The 21,493-nt window shown below is 34.8% G+C and overlaps 1 protein-coding gene across 1 annotated transcript; it reads right to left on the bottom strand.

Moving 5' to 3' along the window:
• Window positions 1-4,387: 4,387 nt before the first annotated feature.
• ATP6V0D2 (ATPase H+ transporting V0 subunit d2) lies at window positions 4,388-21,484 on the bottom strand. Its single transcript, XM_032182798.1, has 8 exons — window positions 21,355-21,484; window positions 15,551-15,722; window positions 13,551-13,729; window positions 11,652-11,731; window positions 9,733-9,810; window positions 6,539-6,715; window positions 5,105-5,182; window positions 4,388-4,564 (listed from the first exon to the last, which is right to left on the bottom strand). The coding sequence occupies exons 1-8, from the start codon at window positions 21,482-21,484 to the stop codon at window positions 4,403-4,405; spliced, it is 1,056 nt and encodes a 351-aa protein (XP_032038689.1). The 3' UTR covers window positions 4,388-4,402.
• Window positions 21,485-21,493: the final 9 nt, after the last annotated feature.

The following is a 21,493-nucleotide window of genomic DNA, read 5'->3' as shown; positions in this document are numbered from 1 at the left end:
AATCGTTTGTTAATTTTTTGAGCAAGATGATTTTATAACATGCTGAGTAATTTGGAGTTTGTGGTTTTCATACATTTACAAAAGTCATAATATTTGCTATAAATAAACTTCTGTTTTATTTTGTCTCTATTGGTTTCTACACATTTGTAACAGTGTCAGTACTCCCTCTTTGTGTGGCAGATGATAGATAAAAACACTTCAGTTTTGTAACAGTTATGATGGCTCAGTCTTATCTTTTGCTACAAGATATATATATTAAATTAGCTATTTCTGTCAAAACTCCTTTGTAATCTACGGGGGGGGGGGGGGGGGGGGGGGGGGGGGGGAGGGGAGGGGGAGGAGGGAGGAAGAGAAGCTTATTTAAAGATTAATTTCTGCTTTTGAGTTTTTAAAATTTTTTTTACCAAGGACAGAGATTATGTGCCCTCCTCATCTTTGCTTCTTTGTTTGTCCAGAGAAGAAGCAGCACTGGTCCCCAAGCCGTGCATACTCAATCTTTTTGTTTTGTGGTTTGTTTTTTTGTTTGTTTTTTTGTTTGTCTGTCTTTTTTGTTTGCTTTTTTTTTTTTTTTTTTTTTTTTGTGGTTGGATTTTGGTAACTACAGTCAGAGGTTGTAAACAACACTCATGTAGGGCTCAGCCAAACTTCACTAAAGTGTTGCTGTAGTTATAAACAATTCTGATGAGTTTAGGTCTGGCCTGTAATTATTTGAGTGCTGTCACTTGCCTTTTGTGCTGAACAATATAAAGAGAATGCAGTACTTGTCCCAAATCCCCTCCTCCACACTGATTTAAATCAGTGTAGCTGAAAATGCAAATACTTTGCTTTATTTGACTTTAATGGATTTTACTAAAAATCTTTTAAACATTCTAATTCTCAAATGTTTCTCTCACTGTGTGTCATTAATATGAAATCCTTATGTGGGTTCTTTGTGAGGTTTGTCTTGCTATTTCTTGAATTCCATGACTTGCTTTTCTCATTTGTCATTCAGGAGATATCCCAATATATTGAATAATTTATTTTGTGTTTGAGAACAGTTCCTGTATCTTATACACTATTTTGACTGTCTTATAGACATCATTGTCATTTATTTTTGTGATTTATATTACACCATTTTCCCACTCTCTTTAATAAAGTACTCCACTTGTCCAGCATATCATGGGACTTTGTCTCATCTCTTTTTTAAACCATTAATCTTTATGCTAACAACTTCATAATTCTGATGCAAATAGAATGATGGCCAACCATCCCTCCATCCACATACTTTGGATCTGCTGTTTTGATCTTAAGTAGAATTGTTGAAAAGTTAAATATACTGTGTTACTTAGGCATAATTATTAAAAACAGGAAGCATCATATTGTCGTATATGAAAGAAAATGAAGTTGCACAATATTAGCTTTAATAAATATTCATAATAGGCCAAGTATGGTACTGGATTCTTTTTATTTTTACCTTAAAGTTATGTTGGAACTGATAGAATCAGAATAAGAGTCTCTATGACTGTCGACTGATTGTAGGTTCAGATTTAGTCTTAAGATCATGTTCTGCTCTTGTTCATTCTATAAGTGAACAATATTCTTTTTCTAGCATGGATGCAAATTATCATTTGTTCTGGAAGGAGGGATTGTTCGTGGGCAGTGCTTGAAACACTGCAGCCCTGTCCATCCACAGTTCAGTGATGCTGAGCTGTTTGTGGGCAATTCAAGCCTGGGCTACAGCAAATGAAGAGAATGAAAGATTCACAGTTATCAGAGCTCAGAAGTTCGAGCCTGGTCCTGTTCTTCATCTCACATTGAAGACATAGGCAAAGGGGCATAGTCATGATAATCATACTGAACAAACTTGCCTATGTAAGTTTAGTCATTTAAGCATGGGAACACAAGTTCCTGTTGAGAAATGCAAAGAAGAACAAGAAAAGTAGCTCATTGTCTCATATTCCCCTATTCCACAAAGTGACAGATCATTACTAAGTTAATTATGCTTGTAGTAGTGATTTTGTGATCAGGACTTCTGCTATAGATATTGTTAGAGATTACATATTATAATATTTTTCTTTGTGCATAGATGTATATAGACTAGCGTGGAGGCTAATTTGTTAACAAGAAAGTAATTTAAATTATACTATTTGTTAAAAAAGCTAGGTGTTTGAGGAATTGTAGCTCTGAAGTCCCAATTTCCTTCTTAGTCTGTCCACTCTGTTGCTTATTCTTAAACGAAATACAGACGATGCCTGTTACTTCCTGTGCTTACTTAGCAAATATCTAGAAAGTTGGTTTTAAAAAATAAAAATAAAAAATCAACACTCATGCTGTTTTTTCCATAGTTTAAAGACCAGTTCTGCTGACAACATAATTGTGTAAGCTGCAACTCCTACTCATTTCTCTCTGAGCTAACAGTGTCCACGGACTGTAGCAACAGCAGCTGCATATCTTCCCTGGCACAGAATGATTTAGGGTGGAGAGCAGATTCTTTCCCCTTCAAATCACTTCAGAAAATTCTTGGCAGAAAGCCAGCTGATTTGTTTTGTTCAAGTAGGGAGGTTTGATCTATCAGTACAGAAAAAGTATTCTTATAAATACTGCACTGAAAGGCAAGAATTCAGTTTCTGCATCCTAGATCAGTTGATTTTGTTCTTCTGCTCATAACATTTTAATTTTTTTTCTTATGCAATTACTAAACTATGTGGAAAATGCAAATTTGAGACAATGCAGCCCTCTTGCTTTTTTTTTGCTTTTTTTTTTTTCTGCAGTTTATGATATAGTTTGCAATATAGGTGTGAACTGGAAAATGTTGGTCAAAGATTAGCATGGGAAATACAAATTAAGAAATACACATTCCAGATGAACATTCCAAAATGAAATTGCAGTTGCAATGCAGACATCTTACAGGTCAGGGTGTTTTGTTTTGTTTTGTTTTGCTTCTGGATTACTAGGTTTAAAGAATAAATAAGCCTAAACATAGAAATAAGATTTTATTATTTTCTTTTACAATTATTCCGTTTTAGGCAATCCTCCTACATGCCTACTAAATTATTTCTAAATGAAAGTATTTTTAAAGTAATTATTTAAAGTTCTCAGTGATTCATGATAAAGCAAAATATTGAAAATCTTCCAAATTCTTTATTAAATCTATATGGGATGTCCTGGGATATAACCCATTGGTTACATTTACAGTTTAAGCAGTGCGGTTTTAGCTATAAAAAAGGTGACGTTTTCTGTTTTTTATATATGTATATATGTCTGCATGTATGTGTTACGAGGAGAGATATATCTCAGTTCTTAAAAACATGATGCCTGAATGTCTTCCATAACTCTAAGGTGTTGACATCATATATATATATATATATATAAAACATATATATATATATATATTCTGTTTACTCAGCAGGAAATGGATTTTATTACATACTCAGCTGAAGGTGGAGATTTTCTGTGGTCCAGCCTGAAGCTAAGAAATCATGCAGAAAATCAAGGTATAGCCTGTGTGAAATACAAGAGGGCAAATTTCTTGAATGGATTCTGAAGGCAGAATGTTGATGAGGTTTTCAAAATCCTTTCTTTTTCCTCAGCAGAATTAATCTTGTCCTACTACAATCTGGCTTCAACTGTCTGCTCTATTTTTAGTTACTGATCTTAGCCAGGTCCTAAATAGCTCAGAGCTGGTGTTGTTTGTGCCTGATGTAAAACTGATACAGACTTGGCTGGTATTTTCATTCATGTTTCATAATCTTTCCTAGTGCATACATGAAGACGGTATCTTTGGTGTGGCTGGAGGAGATAATTATATTGCTGTGAAGTGGATCAGACACCTGCTGGACACTTACGGTGCACCTCAAGTGACCGTAAAGAAGTAAGTGAAGACATGTTCATGACATCCCACTTACTTATTTACACTTAACTCCAGAGACATCTCACAGTTACGAAGGTTCAGGAAGCTCCCTCTTGAAATTCCTTGAGGGGACTCTCAGAGTAACCCTAAAGTTTATCCCTCTTTGTGTTGTAAGTCCTTCATAGAATCTTGTATGCCATGAAGAAGACTATAAGTGTAAGACAGAAGTAGTGGTTTTGAAAAAAATGTTAATTCAAAGTTAAGCATTAAAGAGCTTTACAAACGTCTTTGGTATAAAACTTACTTCCACAAGGAAGAATGAATATGCATATAAGGCCTTTCCAGAGACTTTTTATTGATCTTTTAAATTAAAATGGGCACAAAAGCTGTGAATGAGTCCATTGCTATTTCCTGATACATATATCTATATTACTTTTTTGTCGCACTGCACTATAGAAGGAGAATCAGTAATACAACTCAAAACATAAGAGTTAACTTTTAAAATAACATTTTTCTTCTATTATATGAAATATTACTTCTTTTCAAGCACAGTAGGGTTATAAATTCTCAGATTTAGAAAATTGGAATATAGTTGTTAATTTTAGTTCTGTGTCTCTGAGAAATACATTCAGCAATCCATACGATATTTCTGCATTCTTGTTCCTTTAATTTCACATAGGCATAAAATACTCCAAAATGAAACTGGTTATTGAATGCAAGCACATTCAGCTTTACCTGTGGAAAAGATTAAACAAGTATTATGGTAATATATTAAAGAAAGCAAGCGGGATTTTTAAACGGGAGCTTTCATCATGAAGATTTCTACGTAATTTTGCAATCATGACTGATTAGGAGACTCAAGTAGAAATATCATTGAAATGTCATCTCTGGTTATCTGTTTTGGTAACAGACTACAGCAGCATTATAGGCAAGTAAAAAGTAAAGGGCAGCGGTGAAATACCTTCTTCAGTAGACTATTCAAAGGAAATTTCACTAAGCATTTTACATGGTATGGGGTTCAGGCAGGCTATCAGGGTTGACAGTTCTATAGCTATTCTTCAAAAAAAAATGCCCTGGGATTTATTTTATTTAAAAAAGATTAATCCTATTTCATTTCATTGAAAAGTTGGCAGTCATAGCAATTCTGTGTTTTTGAATATAAAACTGAATGATGCAATATAGTAGAAGCAAAAGCATAGTATCTCATTGTTTTAAATGTTATTTGGGGGGGGGTGTTGACTTTCATTTTTATATTTTATGGTTAGAACCTCTTACCTCATGTTCAAAAAATGCATCTTCCAGTGTCTTTTCTCCAGCGTCACTCCCTACACCCTCAAACACAGCCTTGTATTCCTGAAAGCATAGACAATCACACAACAGAAGTAAGGAACTTTTGCATTTTGTGCATCACAACTACCTTGCTTTATTAATTAATCTACATTAAGTAATCTTTCTGTGTGGAACTCATGTATAGATTACAATTTTCTATAAATCAAAAGTTGAAAGCATATAGTCACCAAAAATAAATAGAAGGAAAAAAAAAAGGTGTTTGTTCTTGTGGTTTTTATTGTCATTTCTTACAGCTTAAAGTAATTTTCTGAAGGCACTGAAAGAGACTGACTGCAGAATGACACATGACCTTTCACTCCTTTGGATATAGAGTACTGAACTTCTTGTACAAATAGTATCCATCAGAGCCAGAGTTGTAAATGGAGCCAAAACCCTGAACTCTGATCCTCACGAGTGATCATTTTATTCCAGTAGTCAGCTAGATTTGCTTTATCTGCATTAATATTGTAATCCATCAGTCTGATATGTAACTGGAATATTCTGGAGTATGCACAGACATATTTGACTTTCTTTCTTGTGTTACCTTTCTGTGTGTTTTGCTTCTCCGTGTGTTGGTTATGATTTTCCTATAAAGTAGCAGTGCAATATAGGTCTAGTACAATGGTTCCCAAATTCATCTAAATGTCCCACCATCACATGAATATACTCGCTCTGTCCCACATTTGATATGGTAACGTACTTCTACCATTCTGCTTGTGCACAGGAACAGGTATGAAGAAATCAGTAGACTGGACATAATTTTTTTGGTGTACCTACTTTGAGGTAGGTTAAATATTAAAAGTAATCACAGTACCATAGCTAATTCACAGAGCAAATGTTCTATATTGGTTCATCTTTAATAGCAGTGCTAGCTGCATCAGTATTAATAATGTCATCTACTTCTTGGATTCAATCTGTGATTTAGGGAAAAATTTTAAGAACATTTTATTTTTACAGTACCCTAGCAATGAATGAGGTTTGCAGTCATGTGTGGCATGAATTATTTGATCCTCTTGTTTTAAAATGACATGTTTTTGTGCCAAAATCAGGCAGCAGCTGTGAACTTCAATTTGGGGAGGGTTAATGAAGTAAGAACAGTTTTGTTTATTATGATGTGATTTAGTGGTATTTAAACACTGCTGTAAGAAGAACTTTGTATTGCACTAGGATAATAAGTTACTCTGTCTTTATATCAAAGGCCTTTGATTCAATATATTTCTCTGCAGGATCTTTTGTATTTGTATCTTTGATGAATCCTTTATTCTTTCAAAAATGCTTTCAACTTATGTGAATTTTTGTTACAATTTTGTTGACATCAAGAGATGTTAAGTATTTTTATTTTCTTTTTTTTTGTTTGTTTTAAGAAATTAGATTACACACCGCATAGTAATCTGCAACACACTTCACTTGCTCGTAGTCATCTGCATTGGCCAACAGGTGCAAGCCTTCTGGATACAGTTTTCCGCAGGTTGGATATAGCTTCTCTCTGTCATCTTTACTCAGCTCAGTGCCAAATGAATTAATGGTGATGATAAAAGCACGTCTGTCTGCCTCAAACTTAATGCATAAAATAAGGAATAAGCAGGCATTATTACAGATCTCAGTACAAAATAACAGTTGTTTATTTGTTTGCTTGTTTGTTTTGTTTTTGTTTCATTTTCAGTAAGCTAAGCTATGGAGGCTTAAAAAATAAAACTGTGCATTAGAAACATCTTATTTTACAAATTGGAAATTCTAGTTTGCAAATACTTGTTAAATTTTAACTAGAAGGTCAAACAGTGTTTTGCAAGCACAGCTTTTATTCTGTGAATTTTGTACTGAAAATATCAACACTGCTACTTCCTCATTTCCCTGCTCAGCTGACAAGTTGTTGACAAAACATCTCCTCACACACCCTTTTGAAGTTATGAAATAATAGTCTTAGAAATAATAATATTAATCTATTGAAAGGATCAGGAATCAATAGCACTCTTCTGAGATACCTCAAAGTGCTGCTGAGAGTAAAAGTTGAATGAAAAAAATTGAAAAATATAGTTTCTGAATGCACATATTTAAAACAATGATTTAATTCTGTGGAGGAGGTTGTTTACCTGCCAAGTTAAAGTTTTCAAATGTTTCAAATAACAGTTATTTTTTAATACATAGAATCAAGGGCTATATTTCTTCTCCCAGTTTTAAAAGGCTATAGCATCTACATTTTCCCTGCAAAATTAATTAAAAACATGGCAAATAAAAATAATCTTACCCAATTCTGTCTGATTTAAATCTGTTCTTTTTTCTTGAGATCTAAACTGACTATGACTTTCTTTCTTCCCTTTATTATTATTTACCTTCATTTTTTAAGAACACGGAAGTGTCCACTCAGAAGTGTCTAAAAATTTCTGAGTGAAAATATAGCATGTGCAGATTTTAGGCAGTTTGCAACTTTTCCTGTGCTGCGAACTTTTGAACTGTTTTGAGCACAAAGGTACCCTTTTCTGTTGAAAAAGACTGACAAATGCCATTGCGACACTGTTCTACAAATTTAGCAGTGAAGCACATAAGTCCTACTCCTAGGTACTGGAACACTTTGTAACAGGTACCCAGCTGCCCTTTGGCACTGACTTCAGAGTAAGGAAAATGAATAAACAATACAGAAATAATGAGAAGAAAATAAGTGTGCTTGAAAAGATTTCTAGCTAATGAGTAACAGGGCCAAATTTCACTTGCCTTATTAATACGAACAGGCGTATCAGCCCTAGTGAAACTGTTTTGGAAGGATGAATGCTTTGCTTTTTTAACCTATTAAAGCCATGTAGAATTTAGCTGGTAGTTTTGTAATATTTTGTTGGAAAAACATGCTCAGAGGCAATTGCAACTAATGCTACCAGGTATGGGGCCTAATCCTGGGGTGGTTCCCAGCTTGAGAAAGATTGCAGAATCGGTCCTATCCAGCCAGACCTCTCAACTCATCAAATTATTGGCACACAAGATTCTCCACTGAGGGTAATGTCAGGAGGCAGTTAGTTATTCAGTGACTTGGGCCACTTCATTGCTGCAGGTGAGGGTGGAGTCACAGGATGACCATTTGCTAATTGTTTTGGTTTCCTTAGGGAAAACTGAAGCTCTGTGTCTGCTACCTGAATATTAGCAAGGCAATAACATGCCCAGCACTAGCTGCTGTGCAATTTCTTGTCAGATTCAGGGTTAAACATGCAACATTTGTTGTCCAAAGAGAGATCACCAGTACTTTTAATGTGGTAGGTTGGCAATGTGATGGTCAAGGATTTGGGGATTTTAAAATAGAAAACTCATTTTGGCAGAATAAATAAAAGGTATTCTTTTGAATAACTAATTTTTGGCTTTTTTGTAAACTCAACAATCTACCTTCACATTATTAAAGTAGAAAAGGAAATTTAGAGAAAAGTTTGCTGACATTAGACAGGGATTTTAAAAGAACTTATAATGGACCAAACTGTTAGCACTAGTATAAACAGAGTTTTACAATATGCTTAACCCAATGCTAGTTAGTAATCTCTCAGCATGAATGTCAAACTAAAAATGAACTTTCTGCAAAATCTGAATCACTGAGAAATGTCTTTACCTCTGCCAACCAATCTCTTGATTTTTGTTTTTCAGAAAGGAATAAACAAAATATTTAATTTCTGGACAATTCAACTTGATTAAGGATATTTTCTTTAGAAAGTAACCATAACATTATGAACTGGTAAAATAAAACATTAAATAGCATTGTCCTATTAGTATGTTATTTCATAAAATATAATTTAGGCTCATTCGTATCTCTCTCCTATAATGTAGACTTTTAGCATGAGTTCATAAAAGCTCAGTGAATTTTGTTCAGTCAGTTTGCAGAGTACAAGTTTTGCTTACCCAGAAAAAAAAAAAAAAGAAAGAAAAAAAAAAAAAAAAGAAAGAAAGAAAAAAAAAAAGGATCATTAGGATCATTTCCTCCCGGAATGAAATGATCTAGGAAAAAAAAAAAAAGAGCTGAATACTGAGAACTCAATTTTATGAGTGTGGTAGGAATGTTGTATACCATGGAAAAAATAAGTTCTTAACTTTTCTGAGTTGAGACAAAAATCCTGAAAAGTTGGACTTTTCTGAATGCCACTCAATTATAACTTCAACCATTAATTTTAATAGAAGAGTAAATAAACATGATGGTGCCATGAAGTTTAAAAAATAATGATTCATTCATATACAGTAATGCCAGAATGTAGCTATACCAAATTTAATTTTGCTCTAGGAGATGTAAGAGCTCCCTTTATTCTCTCTATATAATACAGAAATATGTTAAGGGGCAACAGTGTAAGATCAGTGAACCTTTTTTTTTTTTTTTTTGTTCTGTTATAGAAAAATATTAACTGAGGCTAACTCCTCCCTGGACTACCTGTTTCTCAAGTCAGGAGGTAAAACTCATTCTAGAATACAGAATTCAGTACCTCTCAGCAAAATTATTCAAACATCTGACAAATAACTGCAAGCGGAGAGAGAAGAAACAGGAAAAGCAAAGTCACTTAATTATAAAAGCATTTTGGAGTACTTTCATGTACAATGAGTGAATTTTTTCTTACCTCAAGAATGGGTCTCATTATTTCTGCTGTAGTACCTCCTTGTTTTTCACAAAACTTATAGAACGCCTCAAGATAAGACTACAAAAGAGAAGAAGAGAAATATTTTAAATGCTACTTAAAAAGTTGACCACATAGTCGTGAATCTCGTTTTTAAATACTTCCATTAACTTTGATAATTCTACCTACGAATTTAAATTCATTTATGTGCTTAATTACTTTGCTGGATTGAATAGTAAAATGCAAATACCATGTTCTTACAATATATATTTAAATGTTTTTAAAAGATGTTACAGAACAAATATTATGCTTTCTTTGCTCTCTTTTGCATTCATAAAGAATGAACTTCTTTAGCTCCATTGAGCTTCCACTGCATAATAAGCAGATGGCTGAAGGCAACTCTGCGTGTGGAGTTGGAGTGTGGAAGAGGGGATTTGGGTATATGCCACGGCTGTTTGGCCAGCACTATGAGGATACACAAACTAATCCCTACTGCTCTACCCTTCAAAACCCTGGATTAGGACAGAACAGTGGACTAAGTTTCTCTAATAATGGTCTGCAGAACCCTTTGGTCTATTGAAGACTCCCTCCTTTGCACCCATTTCAATACACCTGAGCAGGAAGGACCCCACGTATCTCAGAAATGTTGTTCCCCCTGCCTCCCCCTCCTTCAAAATACTGTCTTAAGGAACATTTATGTTATCTGAATGCATTTGCCACAACTCCACCAATCTTGTTGAAGGAAGATGTCAGTAGCTATGCAATTAAGTGAATTTTAAGTAGAGATGTCTCGAGGGGGATTTGCTGCATGGGATTTTTAGTTAGATTCTGTATAGTTCTGATAATAGAGCTGAAACATAATTGATCACATTGACAGCTGAAGCAGAGGAGAAAGGATATGTTAATAATTTAGAAGTGTTTGCAGAATGATCCTCCTGACACTTAGCAGTGTGAGAAGAAAAAATATAAATATTAGTTTTAATAATTGTAAGTTTGTTGTAATACAAATTTACAAATACAAATACAGGACATAAGAATCAAATCTGTATGTTATCAAATAGAAAGTGTCTAGTTTATTAGTAACTGATATTGTTAAGAATAATAAGAATTAGCAGAGTATTTAAGAATTAAATATCATATTGGGAATTAAAAAATATCATTTCTAATGGAAGATTTTTTTTTCTTTTCCCTTAATGCAATCGGATCACTTTAAGAATACTTCCTGCAGTCTGGGGCATCCACTGTGAAAGATGACGAAGAATCTGCAGAGAATATGCTGGGAGAAACCATTAACAGGATGAAATATCTATAGCCTTTAAAGACACCACCATAAAAGTATTGACCTGTGTGCTAATATTTGTAAAGTATATTGAAAACACAAGGCACATATTAGATGAATATCCTTACATTAGTGTATCATAGCAATGCAAAATATAATTTAAAAAAAAAAAAAGAATGAAAATTAAGCAAAAACATTAATTTAAAAAATGCCATCTAGACTCAAAGAAATTAGACCTTTTTCAAATTACATTTACCTTTTATGAATAAAAATAAATGTTAGCCAAAAGCCTGCCTAGGATTATTTAGGAGATAACAGTTCTGTGGCACTTGGTGGATAAAAGAGTTATTCACAAACAAATGGATCTGGATATTAGCCTGACATCTAAAGCTTTTTTATTAATGAGATATTAAATTAGATTTTGGATGCAGACCTAAAATTTGAAATCTCTTCAGACACTGGAGTAGAAATCAGAGGAGCTGGATTTGATTCCTGGACTTATCATCCAGGTGACCTTAGACAGCTTGCTTTGTCTCTCCATGCTTCTGTTTCCCTATCCATAAAAAAGGGTTAATGATGCTGACCTCCTTTTCTAAAATGCTTTTAAAACCCCAAGTATTATTGTTATGTTGCAAGAACTTGCCTTGTACAGTTTGTTGCGCATTATTTCAATGTTCATTTCATCCAGGTCATTTTCAGACAAGCAGTCTTGAAAGAAAGCAGCTGAAAGAAGAATTTATTATATTGCAGTATGAATGTACTTGTTGGTAATATGCATCTCTTGTCTATTGCCATTCATACCAGTGCATGAGCAAGAATATGATGTTTCTGTTGTACGAGACGCAGTGATACACAGAGAAGAAGAGAAATCCTCTTGATTTTCTGCTTATCCTTGTACTCCCTCCTTTTTAATAAGAATCTGTTGTGAAGAGAATCAATCAGTGCAGCAGAGTCCACATCTCCAAAGACCATCAAATGGGAAATGCTAATGAAAGCCCTAATCTTCTCTGAAGTAGATGGTTTGGTCATTAGGCAGATTTCCCAGTGAGGAACATTAAATATAATTTTTGTCCTAAATCACACAGGTGTTCTTCCATTGTTAAGGAGAATCCTCTTTCCTAGTTTACCTCTTCCTTTTTGGTTATGTTTGTCAGTGGGAGAAAGGTAACAGGATGCAACTAGAAAGGGGCACAAGCTTTGATCCTGACCATCTGTACTTCCAGGTCCTCTGCAGAACTGGCTAAAAAGCAAACTTTTGAAAAGGCAGGTGGGGGATGAAGTTCATTTATGTGGCTGGGCCACTTTAAAATAATATATAAAATAATTTGCAAAAGTATGCCAATCCGTCACTGTTAATGAACTTTGTCAGTGGGGCAGGCCAGTGCTGCATTAGAGAGAATATTGTCTGAGACAGTGGCAACATGAGATAGTATTTCGGGAGAGTGTGCAGGCCTGGCTTACTCTCCCAGCATCCAGTTGGGAGATGAAAGACACAAAGGGGCATAGCCCTGATAGTTTCCTTGAGTATCTGATTGCCTGTGAATTTTTGTTGTTTTCTTAAAAATCTGGTAATACTTAGTATTAAACATAATAAATAACTATAATAACAATCTTTGATAATAATAATAATTGATAATGTTCAGTAATTAAACATATATATATGTATTAATTGGCAATAAATTAATTTTCAACAAGTTGAGTCTGTTTTATCTGCAACACCAACTGGTAAGTGATCTCTGTCTCTATTTCAGCCCACAAGTTCCCTTTTTTGTCCATTTTTTCCCCCTCCCAATGGAGGCAGAGAGAGAGCAAGCAGCTGAGTGGGAGTCAGGCTTCTGCCTGGAGCCAAACCACGAACCTGCCATACCTTCAGTGCTTCCATAGGTGGTCAAATCTATTCAGATACATCTTATTCTCTGTACCCTTCCCAACAAAGCCCCACAACTTGGTATTTTTTTGTTTGTGTTGGCTACTGCAGCACATTGAGGAGAATTTCATCTCACTTTCAGAATGTGAAGTTCCCAGCCCCGGCTCTATTTTGCCTTTAGAATTAGTCCTTCAGGATGGGATTATCTGTGTGCTTGAATAATGCCCAAATCCTCAGGAGAGAGATTCTAGGTTATACCACAACATCTAATATTTATTAGTAACTGTCTGTTTCTTGATCCTTAGTGAGGGATAGGCAAGATTTCATCTTGATTTTTTTAATTATAGATGCAGGTGTTGAAATAAAAATCTAGATGCTCTAAATCAATGGCTACTTTGAGTATAAAAGATATCCATTACTCTTCTAGAGTAGTGTGTTTTCTTTGTGTCTGCTATCAGGGCTGATATAGACGCTGTTAATAAATGTTACCAGAAAAAGTGCTGAACACCACTTCAGAAGTGCTTGATCCAGTTACATCAGCCAATTATTTACACATTTTTTGTTACAAAAGCACAGCATATCCAGTGGAAAACATGCTACTTGATCTCAGATGTTCTCAAGTATACAAAATTAGTAGTTTCAAGAAGCAAATAAGAAGTAATTTGGTATTCCTACCTAATGGTGTGTCAACCAAAATTGCATTGAAGAGCTCTGTGGGGTTTGAGGCAATGCTGACTGCTTCCATTTGCTCAAAACTCCCCAGTGGATGGCACTTGGGAACCAGTTCAGCTATGGGTCGCTGATGTAATGTGCCAGTTATTAAAAGAATTACATTGTCAATCATGTAGCTGTATCTGTATTTGAAATAAAAATAAAATAAATTAACATTGGTTTTATGATGAATTTTGGTTTGAAAAAAATACAAAAGCAAGATTTTTGAAAATTAGTAAAAGCACTGAAGTCAGAAATGACCACAGTATTTGCAGGTATTTATATTCACTCTTTATCAATGTCTCATTTATCAAAAACAAACAGAAGTTTTAAAATTGCAAGTAGGCAACACAGTTTTTGTTTTAAATCACATGATGAATGGTTTGCAAAAGAGACACTTTTAAAGAAGGGAAAACTGAAACATGATAAGCTTAGCAGCTGTGAAATGTAGGTTTGACAATGCATGCTACGGAAAAGTAAATCACCTGAGCTAATAGCTTCTCTAGTTTGGGATTTTGCTATATCACATCCAGATGGGGAGAAATGCACAGGAATCTAGGCACTAAAACTGCAGATGGACCAGTCTTAGGCTTTCTTCTCACTCAGCTTTAAACATCATCTGAGGAGGAAACTATGAACAAAGTCTCACAGATTTCTTATTTATTGCTAAAAGTTTTCAGTAGAAGTTTCTACTAGTAGCTTCTTACTAGTTTTGCTGTTGGAGACTGGTAAGAGTTTCATCAGTGACTCAGAAATGGAAATGTGAAAGCTATTCCCTTGGGATGCTTATAACAAGGATGCTAGTCTTCAGCTTGTGCTGTAGGTTCAAAACACAGCTAGCAACATACAGAGAATAATACGATCTCACACACAATCTGTGATGGAGTTTAAGGATCTGGTGATACATAGTTCAGTGATGCAATAGTTTTGTTAAATATCTTAAACTAATGTCTCTGTTATCACAAAACAACAGCATTTAGAATGTATGCACACGTGTACATACGCATGTCATTAAGTATAAGAAAAGAGCTGCCATAATTTTCATATTTTCACTTTCATTTCTCTGAAGCAAAACCCAAACATTGTATACCAATAGGTTATAGCAGTCTGTCCCAGGGCAGTCTCTAAGATCCTGTTGACATAACAACCTAAAACTGATTAGTCACACTTGAACAACAACAACAAAAAAGATACTGTTATGATAAAAATATTCCTTGAAAGTAAGATGAACAGTCTTGTGAGAATACATTAAAAAGACCAAGGGGAATAAACAGTTAAGTAAAATATTCTAGTGACATTTCTCTAATCCGTGTTGTTATACTGTTATAAAGCAGAACCCCATTCTTTCCTTAACATTAAGTCATTTATTTACAAGTTTTGTCTGTTTATAACTGCATAGAGATCAGAACTTTCCCTTAATCTGACATCAAACAGCACTTGTGCTTTTAAACAAAGCCACTTGGATCTAAGTATCTTGCTATATACAATATAAGGTTGTTCTGGTTTTAATGTTCAAATGGTATAAAAAGTATGGTGGGTATATGACGTGTAGTCTTTAAACAAAATCTAGAATTTGCCACATGCCTAGGAATTAAATCACTGGATATCATGAAATTGTACATCTTTCATGAGTCACCCCCACAAACTTATTTTTGCAAGTTCTCTGATTTAAATGACATTTGAAAATAATAATAGTTTTTTTTCAGTCTCCCCCACTACTCTAGGCCACGTGTGCAGTAAAAATCTTCTTTTCTTGTGTTCTTTAAAATAAGTGGTTGTGAAGACAACAATTATTTCAGAATAGATATTAGCAAATAAAGTATGTAAATATTACAGTATCAAAGTAATTTCACTGTTTTTGAAATTTAATGTAAATTCCACTAAGATGTATTTACATTGTTTTAACCCGAAGCTGTGCTTTTGCTTTGAGTACATAATTTAAGCAATGTGGTAATATTACTTACGTGATAAAATTCAGAAAAGTTGCAAGTGGTTCAAAAGCATGGTTTCTAAAGTAATGAAATTCTGTGAGTAGCTTTGTTTTCAGTTTATCATCAATGGTGGAAATAGTGAGAGGGCCAGGTTCATTAGCCAAGAAGTTGCCATAGTCTGTAGTCTGTAGATGTAACTTTAGATCTGAAATTAGATTCAAGGAAGATCGTGAAAATAAACTGCCATTATATTGTCTACAAATCAAATCAAACAATATTTAAAATGTTCCTTTGTAATATTATATTTTCATATGAAGGGTCTGATCATACATAAGATTTTACCATAGATGATACAGAGTAAATGCATAATTACTGCAAATTTATACTGCCTTCTCCGAGTAAGACTCATTGCTACAAGAAACCAGAAGTAGTTTACACCTCTGCCATAAGTTTTACTCGTAAATTTAATTTACAGTCACAACAAGCACAGTGTTAATTACTGCTGTCCCTCACCCCTTCCCAGCTCAATGTTTTGATTTCACAGATTTATTCAGGGCACCAGTACTGAATCATTATAATGTGTCAGTTTTGTCTCCTGTGATACAGTAGACTGTTATGTATCAAAAAGAATCATCCTGTAACTTTGTTAAGATCTTCAATTTTCATGTGAAACATTTAAATCTCATGTAAGACTATAATCTCATGTAATCAAGCTGCCTGAAGAAAATGAGAGAACATATCTTGCCTGGCTCAGACTCTGGTCTCCAAATGAGGTCTGCAGGAGAGTGCTTGAAAGGGCACAGTTACCCTCCCTTAGCATTTCTGTTTTGGCTTTGCCTGATTTATGGCTGCTATTAACAGATCCTAAGAAGCTGTTCCAGAAACTTGGGTTATCGTGACATTCTGCCAGTGTTCCCACCATGGTAATTGGAGAAAATGGGTTGATTAGGCAGCAAAGTTGAAAGAATCTTTTATAATATCAAAGAATTAATTTGATAAGTTTCCTCTGTTAGCTATTTTCCACCATGAAGCAAAACTGATTTGAATCAGTTCTTAGTGTTCAAAGCAGTTTAACACTTCCTTTTAGAAAAGGCCCTGCTATATTGTGTAATTATGTTCAAATGCTTTATTAAAAGTACCATAAATTATAGATTGAGATAATGTTATAAGGCTTTAGCATTTATAATTATTAGATTTCCATACAAAAACTGAAGTGATATTTAGGGAAATGAATAGCAACACTCCCACCGACTGAATTAAGGGTGTGTCTACAAGGGAATTTAATATGCATTAGCAAGGTGTGCATTTATCAGTAGAGTAGCTACTCTTTCCTAACTCTTCACATGCATATTTTCTTAGTATGCCTACACTGAGACAATGCAAAAGAACTAGTGCATTGCAATTCTGACTCCTAAGTCTAGCACTAATACTACGAGATAGATAACCTGTAGAGTTTTTTACATGAGTTTTACTGGCACTAGCTCATTCCAGTGACTACATCAATGCACTGTTTTGGATAGGACAGTCTTGCTCAGGTAGCACTCTAGAACTGGTAGCATTTCTTTAGATTTTCCTGCATGAGACTGAAGTCATGCTGTCAGTTTAAACTAATTGATTCTTAAAATAATATAGGTCATCACAGAACTGTTAATGAAAGAGAGCACTGGAGAGTTGTTTTTTCAGTCATCAGAGTCATATACTAGGAAATAGTCACAGTTTCAGTACAGGTTTCTATCCAGGAAGAAGAAAAAGAATCCAAATATGAAAAAATGAAAATTACTTAATTCAAGAGAGAGATAAGAAAGGTGAAGGAGAGAAACAAAAATACAGAATTATGACAGAAGTTTATCTAAATATTTAAGACTGACTTAAAAACAAAACAAAAAACAATACAAAAATATTTTCATATAAGAGCTAAATTTCCTCTGCAAACTGATAATTTTTACTTTCTCTTTACTGCAAAGAAGGTAAAAATACTCGGTGTATGGTGTGATTACAATACACTACCTCATTACATGCAGAGAGACAAAATCTAGCTTTCCTCAAATCCTTTCCAAATGAACCAGATACCTAGCTTGAGTCACACTCTGTAAATGCATTCTGGACACAGGTTTCCAGGAGCTTAGTACCTAAAGCAGACAGCAAAACCCAAATATCAACCCTAAGTATTGACCATTCTGAAATATGTTTAGTATAATGTGATGAACAGAAACCAAAACCAACCTACTGTGGGTAGGATGTCTCTGACAAGACTGTGATTGTCTGCCTTGGTTCTTTTATTGTCTGAGTAGTTTTAGAATCTACACCAAATCACAAGGTATAAAAAATATTAGCCATAACACATGATATAGTCCTACCTGGCTCTCAAAATCATGGAAGAAATACTATGTCCAGGAATATTGGATGAATGACCCTGTCACTTCCATGGCCTATTTTAGAGAAATATTTCTTCTACCCAATTTAATAAATTCCAGCATGCACAATGTATGTAAAAACCAGTAGTCAACCTGATGCCAGAACAATTGAGAAAATAATAATTAACAAGCTCCAATAATACAAATCAGGATAATCACAATCAGAGTTCACACCATGGCAGGGAGAGGCTAGTTTAAGATGAGTGTGTTTAAAACATGAAGAAAGAGTACTGGAAGAGGTTGAACCAAGCATTAGTCTGGTCTCTAAGCATCAAGCACATGGAGTCTTGTCTGACTCCTCACTTTAATAGCCAGCTACCATCACTTTTCATTTAATGTTTTTTCAGCTGCTGCATGCTGGTGTCCCTGCATGGGCAAGTTGTGAATTTATTTCATTGGTGGGAGCAGAGCTGGACTGCTTATCCTTCTGTGACTTTGCTTCCCTTCTAGAGAGCAGCACTCTTTCCATCAGGCAAGGAATCAAGGAAAGAACAAAGCACTGAATGTAAAACCTCACATACTCTGCTTCAGTGCCAGCGCTGTTGCTCTGGGGATCCCATTCCCCCAAGACAGATGATGCTGTAGAGCCAGACTGGTAGCATGCCATGTTGCAGAGGTTCCAGCCAGTGTTGTGGACCACAAGGTAGCTCCATGAAAATGATAATAATTCATACAGGCCCCAAAGGATGTCTAAATTCAGCTGAAGGGCACTTCTCTCTGTGTGGCCCTGAATTGAAAGGACACAATGCTAACTTAAGCCACTTAGCAACCTCCTTTTTAACTTTCCTTTTCACTTTTCTATGTACCCTGTTATTGCCAAGCAGATGTAAAGCTCTAACCCATGTTTTCTACTTGTGGTTCTTCTGTACTGGCATTATGGGTTCTCCTCCAGAGATATCAAAACCACTTTGAAATTAAAAGACCTTTTTGATTCTATTTATGGGTTACTTGGGGTGGTTTTGATTTTGTTACTGCTTGTTGGTTTTAACATATTTATAATATTTTTAACTTACTCCACTTTTTGTGGTCTGGTACAATGCCACAGAATGCACAGTGGTGTAAATTTATTACCTTTGAATGTGAATACATGAATTGAAGGCATTATAGGACAAGCAAAGTAGTACTACAGCACAAATGCATATGCTGGATCCAAGTCCATTTCCTAATTTAGAGGTAAGGGTCTGCTTTTGGTGTACTGTATGCTTGTAATTCAACTTCAGTACTACAGCATCATTTATTTGCACAGAGATTTGTATAATTAACCCTATGGACAAATCCAATATTTCTCAGTAGTATGCTTGGTAGATAAGTGATGGCAACCTGATTTAAAACAACAACAACAACAACAACAACAACAAAAACACTTTTTCTACAAGTAGAAAAATGGTACAATGGAGATGGTGATGTTCTGAAGCTGATTAGGAAAGAAAAAGGAAGTGATAGTGGGTGCTGAAGATATTCTTGTAGGCAGCTTGATGAAGACTGTTCTTTCTGTAGCTGAAATGCATTTACATTCTAAAATTGAATGAATATTAGAAAGAAGAAAGTTCAAAAGTAAAAAAGTTGCTGTTCTTTCTACTGTAAATCTTACTTAAGAAATGATGTCACCTCTCTGTTGTGATCTTCCCATAAGGAACAGGGCACACACTTAATAAAGGTTCATATATCTCAGTAATATTTGAAAACTACTCCCTGGTTGTAAATATCTTTCTTGTAAAAATCACTAAAAATTTAAATAATTTTTAACCATTCTCCAGAAATGGTTAACCATTTTACCCATGTCTCTTGAACAGGAACAAGAATTCTTTTGGAAAGGGTGAGGAAAATATTATTTCCTTGTATGTTTTTAAAAAGTATTTAAACTTGTCTGTTTTTTATCTTATTCAGAAATAGCCAGGATTTTATTTTTTTTTCCTCATGGAACCTTTGGTGACATCATCTCCAGGGTTCCTCTGCAGAGAAAAATGAAGAACAAGATTTAATGATTCTATCATTCTGTCTTTGCTGTCCTTTATAGATGTTTGAAGCTCTATTAGCTTTTCCTAAACCATGTGTAAACTCATGGAGCAGGACTGTTCAATTTAAGCAGTTAAATGCAACATCTGTAGAGTCCTTAATTTTCATAGATCATATACTGCTGGTTTTGTCTAGCTGACATAAAGAATAGATTTCAGTTCTCAGAGTAAGTGTTTACATGTGTTCTGTGTGTCCAAACTGACACTGTATGAAATGAAGAGCTCATGTAGGTCTCCAGTTTATCAACTAGAGTAGGCACATGCACTTGGTCAGTTCAACTAGTTCAGTCTAGTCCCATTGACTGTACTGAAAAATCTCTTCTTTAACTATGAGAGGATTTTTTTCCAGCTGACAGCTAAATACCTACATCTGCCTATTTAAATGCAGTTCTTTTAATCCGCAAGATTAATGTGTGCAACCTTCCCAGGCTTATACTGTAACAGTTTAGACAGTCTCAAGACTCTGATGCATGTGGGAGTCATCACATTCTTCACTTCTCATTTCCTCAGCTCTATCACTGCATAGACAAAGCAGCTGAAAACAGAATGAGCTTATTAATTCTTGCTGTTCTTTTTGCACATACATCTAATATACTCTGTATTATAGATGAGATTTCAGTATACAATCATAGCTTTTATTTGGGGTCAAGGAAAGAAACTTTATGTTCCTTTAGAAAGGTGAATTTTTCTGTTGCCTTTTTGTCTTGCCAAGTGTCCAAAGGTATGTCATATGATTTTTTGTACAAGTCTGTCTTCATCAGGCTGTGACCAGTCTTGGCCACGGAAAGCTGCTTTGGAAACTACTGTGTGTTCTTTTATTACTGTGGCAAAGTCACCTTGAAAAAAAAAAAAAAAACTTTTTTTTTTTTTTTTTTTTAAGCTTGAGAGTATTTCAGTTTTCTACCTTTGTGACATATGTTTCTCTTCATGGTAAGCAAAATATCCTTGACTGCCCTAGAACTCATGAAGTAATAAAGTATTGAAATTATATCTTATATCTTTTATAGAGAAATTCAGTGCTGAATGGTAAGTTTTTAATAAGATTCTGCAAAGTATTTTGTCCAGCTGCAATGTTACAAAAATTCCATACTCTCGTAGTCCTGTACAATGGTTAATATATGTGAGATTACCAATGCCTATAGGAAGTCTGTGGATGAGATTTCCAAGATTTATCAGTAAACTAGAAAACACCATCATCCGGATTGCTTTGCAAATCACAGTCTGTACAATCCTAGGGTAATTTCAATGGAAATCTATTAGATTAAATATAAGAACAGTTCTTAAAGGAAAGCAGGGTTATATCTGGCTTTTAAGATAAGGCTGTCAATACTTTGGTCTTTTACCTTCCATTCTTCAAAGGTCCAAGCAACAGTATTTCTTCCCAAATAAAATAATCCACCAAACTTACCTTCTAGTGTCTCGCACTGTGCTAAATTGACATAGTCTGCACTTGTCAAGATCCCAGCTTTGAACCCTCGGACCAGACCCTCCAGGTAGCCATGGTCCACATTGAAGTAAAACTCTGAGTAGCCCGGCATGGAGAAAAG

Source organism: Aythya fuligula, chromosome 2, assembly GCF_009819795.1.
Source record: "Aythya fuligula isolate bAytFul2 chromosome 2, bAytFul2.pri, whole genome shotgun sequence".
NCBI lineage: Eukaryota > Metazoa > Chordata > Aves > Anseriformes > Anatidae > Aythya > Aythya fuligula.
Note: the sequence above shows the minus strand (reverse complement) of the source record. Positions and strands in the feature narration are given on the sequence as shown.

Excerpts from the sequence above, each read along its gene's own strand:
- ATP6V0D2 (XM_032182798.1), bottom strand. The coding sequence starts at position 21,484 with ATGCCGGGCTACTCAGAGTTTTACTTCAATGTGGACCATGGCTACCTG. Across the intron at positions 9,811-11,651 it reads TGCGCAACAAACTGTACAAG|TCTTATCTTGAGGCGTTCTA; the intron begins GCAAGTTCTTGC and ends TCTCTTTTGTAG. Across the intron at positions 5,183-6,538 it reads GTGTTGCAGATTACTATGCG|GAATACAAGGCTGTGTTTGA; the intron begins GTGTGTAATCTA and ends CTATGCTTTCAG.